At 41.1% G+C, this 13,935-nt stretch overlaps 1 protein-coding gene across 2 annotated transcripts; it reads right to left on the reverse strand.

The window, feature by feature from the left end:
• Positions 1-2,834: 2,834 nt before the first annotated feature.
• Positions 2,835-13,569, reverse strand: LOC118232035 (ubiquitin-conjugating enzyme E2 D2-like). 2 transcript variants are annotated; one of them, XM_035426565.1, is made up of 8 exons: positions 13,069-13,569; positions 6,902-6,965; positions 6,779-6,810; positions 6,609-6,686; positions 6,290-6,395; positions 5,440-5,533; positions 5,132-5,181; positions 2,835-3,783 (listed from the first exon to the last, which is right to left on the reverse strand). In XM_035426565.1, exons 1-7 carry the CDS (start codon positions 13,090-13,092, stop codon positions 5,133-5,135), a joined length of 447 nt encoding a protein of 148 aa, XP_035282456.1. In that variant the 5' UTR covers positions 13,093-13,569; the 3' UTR covers positions 2,835-3,783; position 5,132. The 2 variants fall into 2 exon arrangements, with proteins under 2 accessions (XP_035282456.1, XP_035282457.1); XM_035426566.1 differs by lacking the exon at positions 5,132-5,181 and having other exon boundaries at positions 13,069-13,537.
• Positions 13,570-13,935: the final 366 nt, after the last annotated feature.

The raw sequence follows: 13,935 nt of genomic DNA on the forward strand, positions 1-13,935 counted from the left end.
TGAGAGTCAAAAAGACAATATATTGGCTCAGTAAAGCAAGCACCCTTATTGAGTTTAGGGATCAGTACTTTGTGCAGAAGGACTGGGAGCTGGGGACCGCTCGACTCAGATTCTGGCAGCGCATGACTGTGTGCATTTCCATCAACGTGAATTTACTATAAAAGAAAGCAAAACAGCCTTGTGCACAACAAGCATGCTTCTTCTAATGCGGTGCTGGTTTACAAGATATGAATTCAATAAAAAAGGACTGAAAGAAAAGTACCTTCTAAGACAAAAGTGGGCAATGAGGGCTGTATCTTTCTGGTTTTTATGCCGAACTCTGGCCTTAATTACTTAATTAGCCCTAACATATACACCATCTGGCATTTTAGCTACATTTATTGCTGCAGCATGAGCTTCATCCCAAAATTGATTGCCATCTTCCCATCGTTAAAATAAATATAAGCTCTTGCAACATTAGTGACATCTGTAGCAATCCCTCAATAAATACAAATAGGTTATTTCACTATGACCAAAGCCCCAGTTAGCCAGCATGCAGCCATTCGACTAATCCCCGGAGAATTGCAATCCCTTGGTACTCTAACCCTACTCTTATTTTCTGCATGAATGTTACGCACTGTTCATACTCTCAAAATGGATCCATATAGCAAGGCCTTTCAATCCAAACCACCATTTCACCATTCTGCTTGACCTGATATAATGAATACAAGTCACATTGATTATTTGAAATGAAAACAGAGAATTAGATTTAATGGGGGATTAAGGTAGGTTTAATAAGGATAATTTATATATAATTTAGTATGCACAAATCTTGATGCTAAGGCATTCAAATCAATGCTAGCATAAACAAAAGGACAAAACTGGTCAATATACATTCTAACACATTGCTGTTAGTGGCAACTAGCCAAATTCATTCCGTCCAATCAAAATGCATGAGGTAGGCCGAAGTCACACTATCCTTACACATGTACTCACCGGCCACTTCATTAGGTCCACTTGTTCAACTGCAAACTGTACGCGTTAATGCAAATATCTAATCAGCCAATCAACTAAATGCATTTAGGAATGTAGACATGGTCAAGACGATCTGCTGAAGTTCAAACCAAGCATCAGAATGGGGAAGAAAGGTGATTTAAGTGACTTTGAACCTGGCATGGTAGTTGGTGCCAGACCGGCTGGTTTAAGTATTTCAGAAACTGCCGATCTACTGGGATTTTCACGCACAACCATCTCTAGGGTTTACAGAGAATGGTCCGAAAAAGAGAAAATATCCAGTGAGCGGCAGTTCTCCGGGCGAAAACGCCTTGTTGATGGCAGAGGTCAGAGGAGAATGGCCAGACTGGCTCGAGCTGATAGAAAGGCAACAGTAACTCAAATAACCACTTGTTACAACCGAGGTATGCAGAAGAGCATCTCTGAATGCACACCACGTCAAACCTTGAATTAGTTTTTCCCAATCTGGCTTCAGTCCAACAAAAGACATGGTTTCAGAGGGCTTGTTTTAAGAATGTTGTGTCGATTCACTGATCTAGTGTGCAGATCAAAACCAGAAGGCTGAGCCATCCATTGGAGATCAGTGAATCGGTATTGCATCAACACCTGATGTACCACCCTAGAGAACAGACAAAAAAACCAAAAGGCCAGAATTTATGGCCTTCACATTCACACATGAACAAATCAGTAACTATGAGCTGCACAATGGTATGCAAAGGTATTGGTGCAGCAAAATTACCTTAAAATTACTCTGTCTTAAAATGTTTTAAGCTTTTTTTAAAGGTTTAAATTTGGGCACCAGTTCCACAGAGGGAACCTGCACTGATGACCTGGGCAGAAATACATCAAATGAGACTTAAAAACCAAAAAGTAAGTCAATCTTCAGTATTTTCGTCTTCTATTTAGACTTATATTTACAGATAGTAATTGCACTCACTGCTTCAGTCTGGTTCCGCCTGCAACACAATTTAGAAAAATGTATCCTGCGGTGGGTGGAGTACGTGTCCATCTCATTTGCATTTAGTATTCTGTATACAAATAAATTAGTACAGTATAGCTGTGCCTGGTTCATGAAACTCAATCTGTCAACCATAAATTAAGATTCAGTAATCACATAACCTGTTTCTCTCCATAAATGTTTTCAGAAACATATTTTAGTGGACCGTATAGGTGGACTAAGAGAGTTTATGAACAGGCTGCCAATTTTCTCCAGTTTGAAAATGTTGGGTCAAAACAAGCCAATCAGGTGCTGGCAATGTTCCGTTGTATTAAGTAAACTGACGAATTTGTGGGCGGAAACAATTCTCCGGATGGATATCTTGTGTGACATTTGAAATGAGGTAGTATTACTTTCAAATGGAAAATGTTCAAATGTTAGAGGGCAGCACAAAGGTGTTTTCTGCCAGTTTTTTCTGTGAAATGATATATCAGAAATGTTGAAAAAATGGAATGGATGAAAACATCTCATTATATAGTAGGCAAACAGACATGTTTACAGCTAGGGTGTAATTACCCTTTAAGATCTTATTTATGTTCATTTTTTTGCTAAATATGACAAAAAGACGGCCAATGAGGTGAGACAGTTTGACTCTTTTCAAGATTTGGCAATGGGGTAAAACAATTTTACTTGCCAAACAAAATGCACCTTCAAACAAGCAAATATTTTCTACTTCCGAGAAAAAGAAATAAGATTTTAAGTCTCAAGAAGAAAACACTTAAGACAGACTTTTTTGCGATAAATATGGACAAGTGAGTCTTCATCCAACCAAAAGTACCATTCTCAACAAAAAGACAATAGCGTACACTAGCATACAAAAAGCACTACAAAATCAGCAGCAGGGTACTGGATATTGGCTTATGCAATTTTATTGAGGAGGAAAGAAAAAAAACAAAATAAAAATCAAAAGAGGAGCTCTTAGTTTATCAGTCAACCACTGACAGCTTTGCATCATTATTCAGTGCTACAAGAGTACAGTTTTGTGGAAGGTTGATTAACCAATAGCTCCATTCAAAAATCAAAACAGGGAACAGAAAAAAAAAATAATAATAATACAAGTTACCCTAACAGTGGACCACCCACCCACCTCGTCCATTCTCAAATTTTTCAGCACAAGGTAAAACTGTATTTCTTTATTAACATGCATAAAATACAGTACTGTTTTCAGTTTTACTCCTTATGTGTTCCCCTGAAATTCTTTGCCAGGTCATTTATGGGCATAAAATGCGTGTTTTCCCCAAACAGGCCTCAGTTCTGTAATACTATTGCAGTGGAAAAGCTTACAAAAAGATGGATGCCTTTCCAGAAAGGAGGTGATCCTCAGAAAAAATGGGTATTGTGGCACGTGGAGCATCCTTGTTGGGTCTGTAGCATCTTCCGAAGTGGCCAGGAACACTTTTGTTTCTTCTTCTTTTTGTTGTCTTGGAAACAAGTGACTCTGGGGGGTAATATCTGCCTCTTTCTCAGACCGTCGAGACGGCACTCCGCCAAGAGTTCAGGACCACGTGTGACCGTTATAATTTGCGCTTTCTTTAAAAATTGAATTTGAAACTCAAGGGAGAAGAAGCTCGTCTTATCCGAAGACAGAAACTATATCTTCTTGTCAGAGCATATGAATGTGGGGGTGAAAAAAGAAACAATATGGTCTGATGTGTAAGAGCAGCCAAATAAGGTAACCAAAAAAGAACAATGTTTTAAAGTTTATTCCAGCAACAATGCATGTTCTTGCGTCTGCCACAAGGTGGCATCACATTGCATACTTTTGAGTCCATTCCCGAGCTATTCTGTTATACCTGCAAAGTGACACACATACAAACACACACAGGCACACAAAGTCAGAAAACGTTGGAATTCAATCTTGGCTAAAAATAAAAACAACAGGACAGCACTGGCTGACGGGACCATTGGCATGAAAACATCCTATCGAAAAGCGACATAACAGAAGTGCGGGACAGCATGCGGTCACGTTGTCACGGCGCCTGCAAAATTCTGACGTCCAGAGGTGCTCTGGCATGGACATGATTCAAGCAAAGAAAACTAATGGCATTCTGAGCGGAGAGTGTACAGTCACTCCTTGCAGGAAGTCAATTCCACTCAAGAGCAGGCAATGTGGGGGATAGGGGGTATTGCGGAAGGGCCAAGGTACAGAAGGCGTCTACCAGTAGACATTCAGATACTCAGCCCTAAGTAGCCCTGCAGACATTGAAGCCCACCATCACCAGAGCTGAGAACGTACGCTGACACACTAAGACTGCTGTAATCTCTGGCTTGGCCAATCTTTCACAAATTGTAGTTCTCTCTTCTTTTTTTAAACTACATTTCCCACAAGCTCTAAAACCCAATGGGGCTCATTGAGTTTCTCACTTCAGGGTTCCCAGATGGTATGCGACCTTAGTAACCCTGAAGAGCAGAAGAGCCCAGGGCCCTGATCTGCTGTCCAAGGAGATTTCACTGCTCCAAACTCCAAAGCCTCCATGCCAGTAACTATGGAAACTCGCAGGCAGAACCAAGCAAGAAAGGGGGATGGCTGTATCATCGGCACCTTTTCTATTCATCACATCATGCTCATTTACACTTCATTTATGCTCAGCAGTGGGACACCCGACTCCCTAACATTACTCTAGTGAGAGCGCAGACATGTTCCAGAACACTGGACCCAAACACACCTGTGACATGTTCTCAAACTGTATCCAAGGTACCTCCATTTTCAGGTGGTCTCCAACACACATTCTGTTATGCTGGCACGATGACAAAACTTATTATTTTTAACCGCATGCAAGTGTAATTTGTGTGTGGCTTTTATGTTTCATCTACAACCTCTGAATTGGAGGCTGGCGTGCAGTTTTTGAACTTTTGACCAGAAGTAACAAGTCCTTAAAGCCAAATACCACCACAATCTGGAGACAAAAAAGGGTGCACTCTGCCCTAGTTCAGGTTCATAGGGTCTCACCACAGCCCCTTGACTCTATACCCTTTTTAAATCAAAGCAATTCACATAACCAGAGTAGGTGGCAGTACTAGACAGACAGTTATTACCCCTGCAAGACCAGGTTAATCAAGCCCTATTGCAGAGTCTTTGTTAGGATGAAACCACGCAACACCACATACAATTACATCCATCACCATGCTGCAGCACCTTACCCTAAAGCACGGCATATTTCTCTGTCCATTCCCTGGCTAGTCTATTATACCTAATGAGGCAAAACGGTCTAGAGTTACAGTAAGCTGCTCCCTCCACAATATGTCCCAGTCACTTAATAATGAACTAACACATTAATTATGTCTGGTTCCTCGCGTGTCCTTGGATGAACCGATGTTGGTTCTCCTTGCTATAGGTCTTGCTAGCAGTGTAAAAGGTGAATTTTTTTTTTTTTTTAAATCACGGTCCGGTCACAGCAAGCGAAATGCCAACCGCGTTTGCGGGCGAGAGGACCGGCGCCGATACTCACTTTTCGGTATCTGTTTTGTAGATGCGCGCAATCTCTGGCACTAGGGGGTCATCTGGGTTGGGATCACATAACAGTGAACAAATGGACAAAAGGACTGCGGACAGGAGGAGAGAGATCAGGTTAAAGCGTCCGCTTCTGTGCATGCAAACGGGGCATACGGCATATTACGTCACCACAGATGCAGCACATGACGTTGCCATGATGTAGCACGTTTGACTTGCTACATCATGGTGATGCCATAACATGACTATTTGCAGTTGTCATAACATAACTATTAGCAGTTACTGACAGAAGCGCTTGTAGATTTCTATGCATTGATTGTGAAGGTGCTACAAAGTGCGGGGCGACATAGCTCAGGAGGTAAGACCGATTGTCTGGCAGTCGGAGGGTTGCCGGTTCAAACCCCGCCCTGGGAGTGTCGAAGTGTCCTTGAGCAGGACACCTAACCCCTAACTGCTCTGGCGAATGAGAGGCATCAATTGTAAAGCGCTTTGGATAAAAGCGCTATATAAATGCAGTCCATTTACCATTTACAAAGTGCTAATGAAGACTGCAAACAGCTCATTCACTCCAACCAAATCACAACAGACATACATGAAGAGCTCTCAGCATTCTGATGTCACATTAAAAGATTATATTTATATGTACATTTTCGGGGGGGGGGGGGGTGCTGAAATGCAGCTCTGGTTTATTGAGATTCATACTGATTTTTAAACAATTAATGGGGGCATTACCAAGATAAGTGGACGTCCCTCTACAGTTCACTCAAATCAAAATCTACTGATGGAAAATGGAACAAAAAGAATGATGGTTGATGCCAGACATTCTATAATTGTGGGAAATGTCTTACCTTTAGAAATAGTTAATGCTGGAGACCACTGTGATCTAAGAATATCGAGACAGATGCTGCCATTACTGTTAATATTTGGGTGATAAATTCTTGTCGTAAATGCAACCTAGAAGAAAACAAAAAATAAACTGAATTTCCAAAAAGTGAGCCAGCAAGATCAAGGTGTCAGTAGGTTTCTGTATTCTAAAGACCCCAGCAACAGAACAAGTTTGACATACACAGACACTGATAAAGTTAATTTATATTACTTTTTATAAAAAAAACCTTCTTTTATTTAATTTGTTGGGGTTTATCAGGAAGGCTTTTCCACTCTACTTGCCTTAGGAGGTTTAAAAGGGTAGTCTGTGGGAAAATGAATTGTCAAGAAGAAAACACCACCTTGATATGGACTGTCATTCTGAGGGGAGAAGAAAGAAGGGGGTCACAAAGCAGTGGTCAAAAACGAACGATGGCTGATTTCGTAAACGTGCAAACGGTCGCAGAACTTACAGGTCCCATGATTGTAGCTTGCCAATGGAACACTGCAACGAAAGAACGTGAGCTCAGTTAGACAAGGGGGCGTCAGCCGGGCGTTATGACTGACGGAGAGGAGCGGGGCGGGGCGGGGCTTACTGTCATCTCCAACTGGGCCTGCAGAACACTGTGCCGGAGGATCGCGCGCCAAGTCGTTCAGTTCCTGCCACGAGAGAGAAAGAGAAACTGAGACCGAGATGCCAACACAGCTCCTCACCACGTCACCCTCTAGGAACTCGTCCCTACCCGATTGCCCATTGGTATATTTCCATTCACTGTTAAAAGAGCAAAATTGTGATCGGTACCTGAATTCTTTTGACGAATGACTAGGCTGTGTCCTTTGCGTGAAATCAAAATGTCTTCTGACAGGTTTCAGGAGATGACGGGGCGACATAGCTCAGGAGGTAAGACCGATTGTCTGGCAGTCGGAGGGTTGCCGGTTCAAACCCCGCCCTGGGCGTGTCGAAATGTCCTTGAGCAAGACACCTAACCCCTAAATTGCTCTGGCGAATGAGGGGCATCAATTGTAAAGCGCTTTGGATAAAAGCGCTATATAAATGCAGTCCATTTACCATTCTCACTAAATACTGGCATGATTTAAAAACTGGAAAAATAACTACCTTGGTGATGTCGGGTACAATAATGCTGACCGATTTCTGATAAGCGGTTTCTCTGTATTCCAATGTTCCCTGTAACTGTAAAATACACAGTGTATATTTTACACTGCTGAGATTGTTTAACTGCCAAAAGGTCAACTTCTAAAGGTTTCCGGTCTTAAAATCTCAACAAGAAGCTGGCAACCTGAAAGTGTAAATATATGAATATCCAAAATACACACAATATGTGCAATAGCAGTGTAAATGTTACGGTCTAACCAGTGAGACACTGGAACCACATAAATTAATCACAAAACAACGCTCTGGTGCATTTTTGTTTCTGTGGTTCATCTGCAGGAAGGACACAGCCAGGAAGTCAGAAGCAAAGCCAGTCAAAACAGAGCTCCCAGGTGCACGAGCATGCTATTATCTGCTATAAGGTTGGGCCAGTGCTTTTCCCCATCTCTTACTAGAGGGCCAAAAATTTGGAGGTGGGAACACTTTCAGGAGAATGCCAAAAATACTAAAAACACTCTTTCTAGAATTTTAGAACAATCTGGACTGCATTTATATAGGCTAGCGCTTTTATCCAAAGCGCTTTACAATTGATGCCGCTCATTCACCTTCAGCACAGTGAGTTTCACAGATTTGTGGTGGACGTTAAAGGAAGGTGCTTGCGCTTGCAAGAAGCTGTTACAGCAAGGTTCAATATTAAGGCTGAGACAAGTAGGCTAATCGATATGACTGATTCGTTTTTTACACATCTAAATCGATATGGCGCTTGTGCTTTATGCCAATGTAAATGCACTCATTGGTATACTCACTGCCGGTGCCGCCAACAACACAGAACGCTACAGTAGCTGGAGGACACAGGCCTAAATCATGCTTAGAAACATAACTGGTCAACAGATGTAAAATGTCAAGGACCTGATTGGAACAAGCTGCCCAATCGCAGGGGAAAAGCATTTAAATGTTTCAAAAGTGACAGAGTACAGTGTCTCAGAAGAAGAACCAGTCCAATATTTTAACCCCTGACCATTTTGTAATTGAAACTTATGGAGGAATGCTGCCAAATTATTATAGGAATACATCCATGTTTTAGCAGCACCCTTAAAACTACTTTAGTATATAACATTAAAAGGATTTCCACCAAACATTGAAAAATAGAGAAATCAGAAACCATAGCAAGGCAGAATAAAACTGAAGACTGCAGATTCATTTTTATGTTTGTGAAGAACAAAATTTCAGCATGTAACAGAGCAGTAAACATCACGAGTGTCTTATTTTCAATATCAATTTCCAGAAATATTTTGCCCATGCTCTTCCCCCTAGGGTTAAGATTTTTCTTTCAAGCACTTTACATCACATTTGTACATAAATATATCTTAAAACCATTAATGGAAGTATAGATTTTCAAGTGAAACGCTTCATTGATAACCATCTACTACTGATCCAGACTAAATAAAAAACACAAGAAGGACAACCCATTAAAAAAATCCTCCAACCGTAAATAAGTTATTCCATGGATTTTGAAATCACGGCTAAAAATATGAGTCAGCTGTCTTTGCCTCTAGATACCTCGCTCAACATTCAGTGTGTGATGCGCCTATGCAGGTGTCTTTAACAACAGTGTAAAGAAATCTTGATTGTAATCTCATTTCTAGTCAGGTGACGCATAGGCTAATTACATAAGAAGCCATGGGTTAGGATGTCTCGAGGGCTTTTCTGATGACTGTCACAGCTAGCATGCAAATATTTACATCAGGAATTAAATCATCACTGTTTAATTTTACGAGATCATTGGTTTGTTTTATAAGATCATTGGTATGTGCCCAAATTTGAATATTACACAAAGTAAAGTTAATTTCATCCCATAACATATCCTAACTATGGCAGAGAATGGCATCGATTTAGTGTCAGATACTTGTAAAAACCTGAAAATATTGTGCACGTGTTCTTGGTGCCGTTATGTTGTTTAGCAAGAAGACAACTGGGTCTTGTAAACATAAGCCAGATACAATCCCACAAGCTTACCATCTTCACCACTAAAAGCATGACCTGTTGAAGTGCTGACAAAAACAATCTAGCCACTTTTTCATTAGAGATGCGCTGACACCCCTCTCATAGAATTAACATCAGTTAGTGGTTATAGTGAGGTGCTGAGGCTATTAGGCTAGTTTGAAACCTGGGCCTAGTGCAATGTTTCCGATTGCAAATGTACAACAAATCAATCGGCTAAATTACTCTATTTTTCCATCTCGTCTTGAATGATTAAGTTAGATTTTTCCATTTCAAACACAAGGCCACAATTCTTAATTTCAGCAGAGAAAAGGATTAACCCATATAAAACCCTATTCCTTTTCAATCAATTCAACCTACTTAAAATAGACAGATGAATGATGTAGCTATGATGATGCAGGACTCTGACATAAAAAAATCCACCTACTTCCTGTGAGAGACAGCATGCTCAAAAATTAACCTGGGCCTTCTCAGGACAGAGACGAGCATGGACTGTCGAAAGGCAACAGCTCCAATAACCAATGAACAGAGGCATTACAGTGCATTACAGGCATTTAGCTTATCCAGAGCGACTTACACAACTTTTTACATAGCATTTACAAGGCATCCATTTATACAGCTGGGTATATATTAAGGCAATGCAGGTTGGGTACCTTGCTCAAGGGTACAACGGCAGTGCCCCACCGAGGAATCGAGCCTGTGACCTTTAGGTTACAAGACCATCTCCTTACCCATTAGACTACACTGCCGCCCTGCTCTGACTCTGAGTGGGGCTATACAAGTCAGGTTGTTCAGAGGGATAAGCCAGTATGTGTACTGGCTATGGGAAATAAAATATTTTTGTATATCGTTTCATGAGTTAATGTATATTGCCCACCTCATTTACACACATATATTATATTTTCTTATTTGAAAAAGGCATTTAAATTAAGCCACCTATAAAGGGGTCACACAGTTGTTGAGGGTGGTGGAGGCCCTCATTACTATGTGCCACTCCAGTTTGAGTAATGTATCGAGAGCAGCAAACTGCTGGTATGCAGTGACTGAGAGGGCCGGACAGCACTCACAGAACTGCTGCATTGGCACCAACAGTGGCAGCTATTTAGAGGACTGCATTTCTTTTTTAGGGTGAAGGGAATGCAAGGACAGCCCATCCAGGGACCCGGCTCTTCAGTGGGCGGGGCTTGTAAGTTGGGCGGAGCTTCAGTCTCCAGGCCCACCATGTTCTGCTATGCAATAAACAAGCCCCCCTCTGCACAACTGCCCAGCCTTATGCCTAACCACAGGGTTTGTCTTCCTCTACTTGTGAACAAACTGCATGTGTAGGCCTGTTCTTCATGAACTACGAGTTTGATTTTTAATAGGCGTATGTTTCAACTTTGCTGTTTTACACTGCAATGAAAAAAGTACTTGCAAAACGGATTTCATTCCAGCCAAACTATCCCCTTTCGTTGAACCCTTCAGCTTCAATTCCCTTTATTTCTCTGGAAACACCATTTAAAGCACATCATTTGTTTTAACCCTGTCATAATTACAAAAGCCAAAAGCATAGTGCAGAATGTAGTATTACTGGTCCAGCTGTTTGTGTTTCGTGGAAATTTACACTCCTGCTTCGATCTGTGATGGTGGCTATCTCACAAGTGACGTGTGAAAAGACATTTGCGATTCCTTAGTGAGGCTCCGCACTTTATTTGATCAAAATGGAATGAAACAAGCTGGTAACTAACAGTCAAAATCCAGCCAACCAAAACCCAGGGAGACGAGACACCAGAACCAGAGCGAGTATTGCCTTTGACAGTGGTCACTTCAAGTTCACAGGACAGAACCCAGGGGTTTGGTGGATTTTGGGCCCAATGGGAAAAACAGTCCAGTACGGAAGCAGTCGGACACTGCATAACAGACTGGAGAATGAACAATACGCAGCACACTGCATTAGCTACATACTACACTAAACATGCAGAGGAATCTGGTGGATGCTATATTCAAAGTCAAAGTTTTCCTGAAAGCAAAGCACTCAGACTTGTGTGCTGCCTTTACAAACTGATTTTAATCAAATTATGTTGTTTCCTGTCCTTGAAAGCCATATCCTGTAGTTATATATTTTTACTGTGCCAAAACGAAGTAAAATTATCACACAAATATTGTGTTCACGCCATCCTGAAACATTATGAGGCTTCCGATGGTGAACAACCGCAGGTCGTTAAAATCTGGCCGTGGAAATGAGCAAATAAGATTCTCACGAAAGATGAGATGTAGCCTATTACGTTGCCTTTAGAATAAAAGATCCTGCTGTACCATGCCTTTCATCTATGCATATTTTGACCGAAACTGAACACACTTGCAAATGTCAAGTGTCAAAAGAACACTTGCATAGTGGTCCTTGTAAAAGATTTACTGGGAAGAACAAACCTACATTATTATTCCTACCTATAAAATTGTGTTTTAAAAAAAGTTAAAATGATATCCCAAAGTGTCTTAAATATTTTAAAGACTGCTTACAGATTATTACTGCATCATAACATTTTATCGACTTAAATAGCTAAAATTTAACCAAGTGTATAGACTTTAAGTTTCTTTACATAGGTTTAATTAGGAAAGCTTGGCTCATTACAAGATACCTCACACTCTACATTGGTAGAGTGACCAGGTGCACACTACAACCAAGTTAGCGACATTAGTGACACAGCTGGTATCAAAGCTACTACTTAGTGTTAATTAGCTACATCAGGACCATTGTGCCAAATTATCAGGGAATCAGCTGTTATACCTGTTATGTATATTTAGTAAGCAAGCGGGCTACAATGATTTTAACATGAATATGTCACGTTTACGTTGGCTACATATAGCATTTATAATAGTCGCCATTTTAAATTAACAGTGGTTGATTAATGGTTGTTTTCCTGCACAGTCTTATCAAGAGCTAATTAGCACATGGGCCAGGTTGCAAGGAATTGTCAGTTAGCTAGCTAGCTAGTCTAGACTAGCTAATATAAGTGCTGCAATACTTAAAGAATGCAGCTAACGCTAAGCAGCAATACGGCCAGCCTATAAGCTAGCTAGCCAATCAACTATATAGCGTTAGTGATTTTCAATATAAAATGGAAAATGTGTAGTTAATAAAAATATCATTTTAAACTCCACCATTTCTCACAATTCGGACAAAATAACAATGTGCAACAAACAGCTGAAAACGAGGGTAGGCAATATGCTGCACCAACGGAGTGAAACTTGAACTTCCGGCGTAAATGAGAATTGGCAAACTATATTAACACTAGTTGGCAGCGTTAGCAAGTTAGCCAGTCGCTGAGCACCACTTCGCATGCGAAATAGCTAGACTAACGTTGCTAAGAAGTCGAGGACCTCCCAGCTGAGGCGCCCCGCGACGCAGATTGAACGCAGCAAACTGACAACAACCAGTCTCTTCTGTAGCCTACTGTTGTTTGATGAGTACGTGGTCGTTGACCAGAAAACTGTCAAGACTAGTTAGTGCCAGTTTAAACCGATGTGCGAATCGAGGTAGACAGAGAACAAGCTAGCAGTTGTCAGACAGCTACCCCTCCATAATCAAACCAACAAACTGAATAATTAGAACAAGCACCATGTAGCTTGTTACATTTAAGAAAACACGACTTCTGTTCAGCCAAAATTTACCTTGTGAATTCGTTTCAGCGCCATTCTTGCCTCACTGTGGGGTCGCCGAGAAATGGGGGTAACGTTAGCTAGCTAGGGTAACGTATCTCTAATCTGCTCTGAATTGTGTTGGCCAGGCAAAATACAAGAAAAACAGCCACTGTTCATATGCAGAGGTCACAAAATAAATCGTGACCCAGATACAACCACCAGTCACTGGGTATTCTTCAGTCACTTATCATCAGCCTTTGTGTGGCTACTTGCTAATCGCTTCCTCCAGGCTCAACCTCTCTTCCCCAAGTCTTTTTCTCCGCAGTTTTTCCACAAGATGTCTACTTCTGCCGGAACTACACACATCCAGGCAACTGGGCAAACCTCATATCCGTCCGCCCCTACTGCACCACACAACGTCAAAGAAGAGAGAACGGAACCTAGGGAAACAGTTCTGTGAAGGACACATTGATAGGCGGTTATCAGCTGTCTTGCTGTACGTGCAGTATCTTTGGGGCGTGACATGGGGTAACATCCAGGCCACAGCCTTCGCGGAAAAAAACAGCGAAACTTTTTTTCATTATTATTCTCTTTTTATTCTTTTACAAATGTAATGGCTTATGATACAGTTTTTTTGTTTAATTGCGATTGTGATTGTAGAGCACATGAAATATAGAACTGTACAGAACATGCTCAAGCCAACAAAACAAGTTCATGGATGGAATTAACCTCTGCTATATCACATTAAACAATGAAAGTGGCATTCATTTTTGTGAAGATGTGATTTATAGTCACTGCTCACTGGCTATGAAATACATTTATCAAAAGTGTCAGTCCTCTTTCCCTAATAGTTTAAAACAGGTCAATTTGACCTAAACTGCACACAACAATTTTGTA

The sequence above is a fragment of the Anguilla anguilla genome, chromosome 7 (assembly GCF_013347855.1).
Source record: "Anguilla anguilla isolate fAngAng1 chromosome 7, fAngAng1.pri, whole genome shotgun sequence".
In the NCBI taxonomy this organism is placed as follows: Eukaryota; Metazoa; Chordata; class Actinopteri; order Anguilliformes; family Anguillidae; genus Anguilla; species Anguilla anguilla.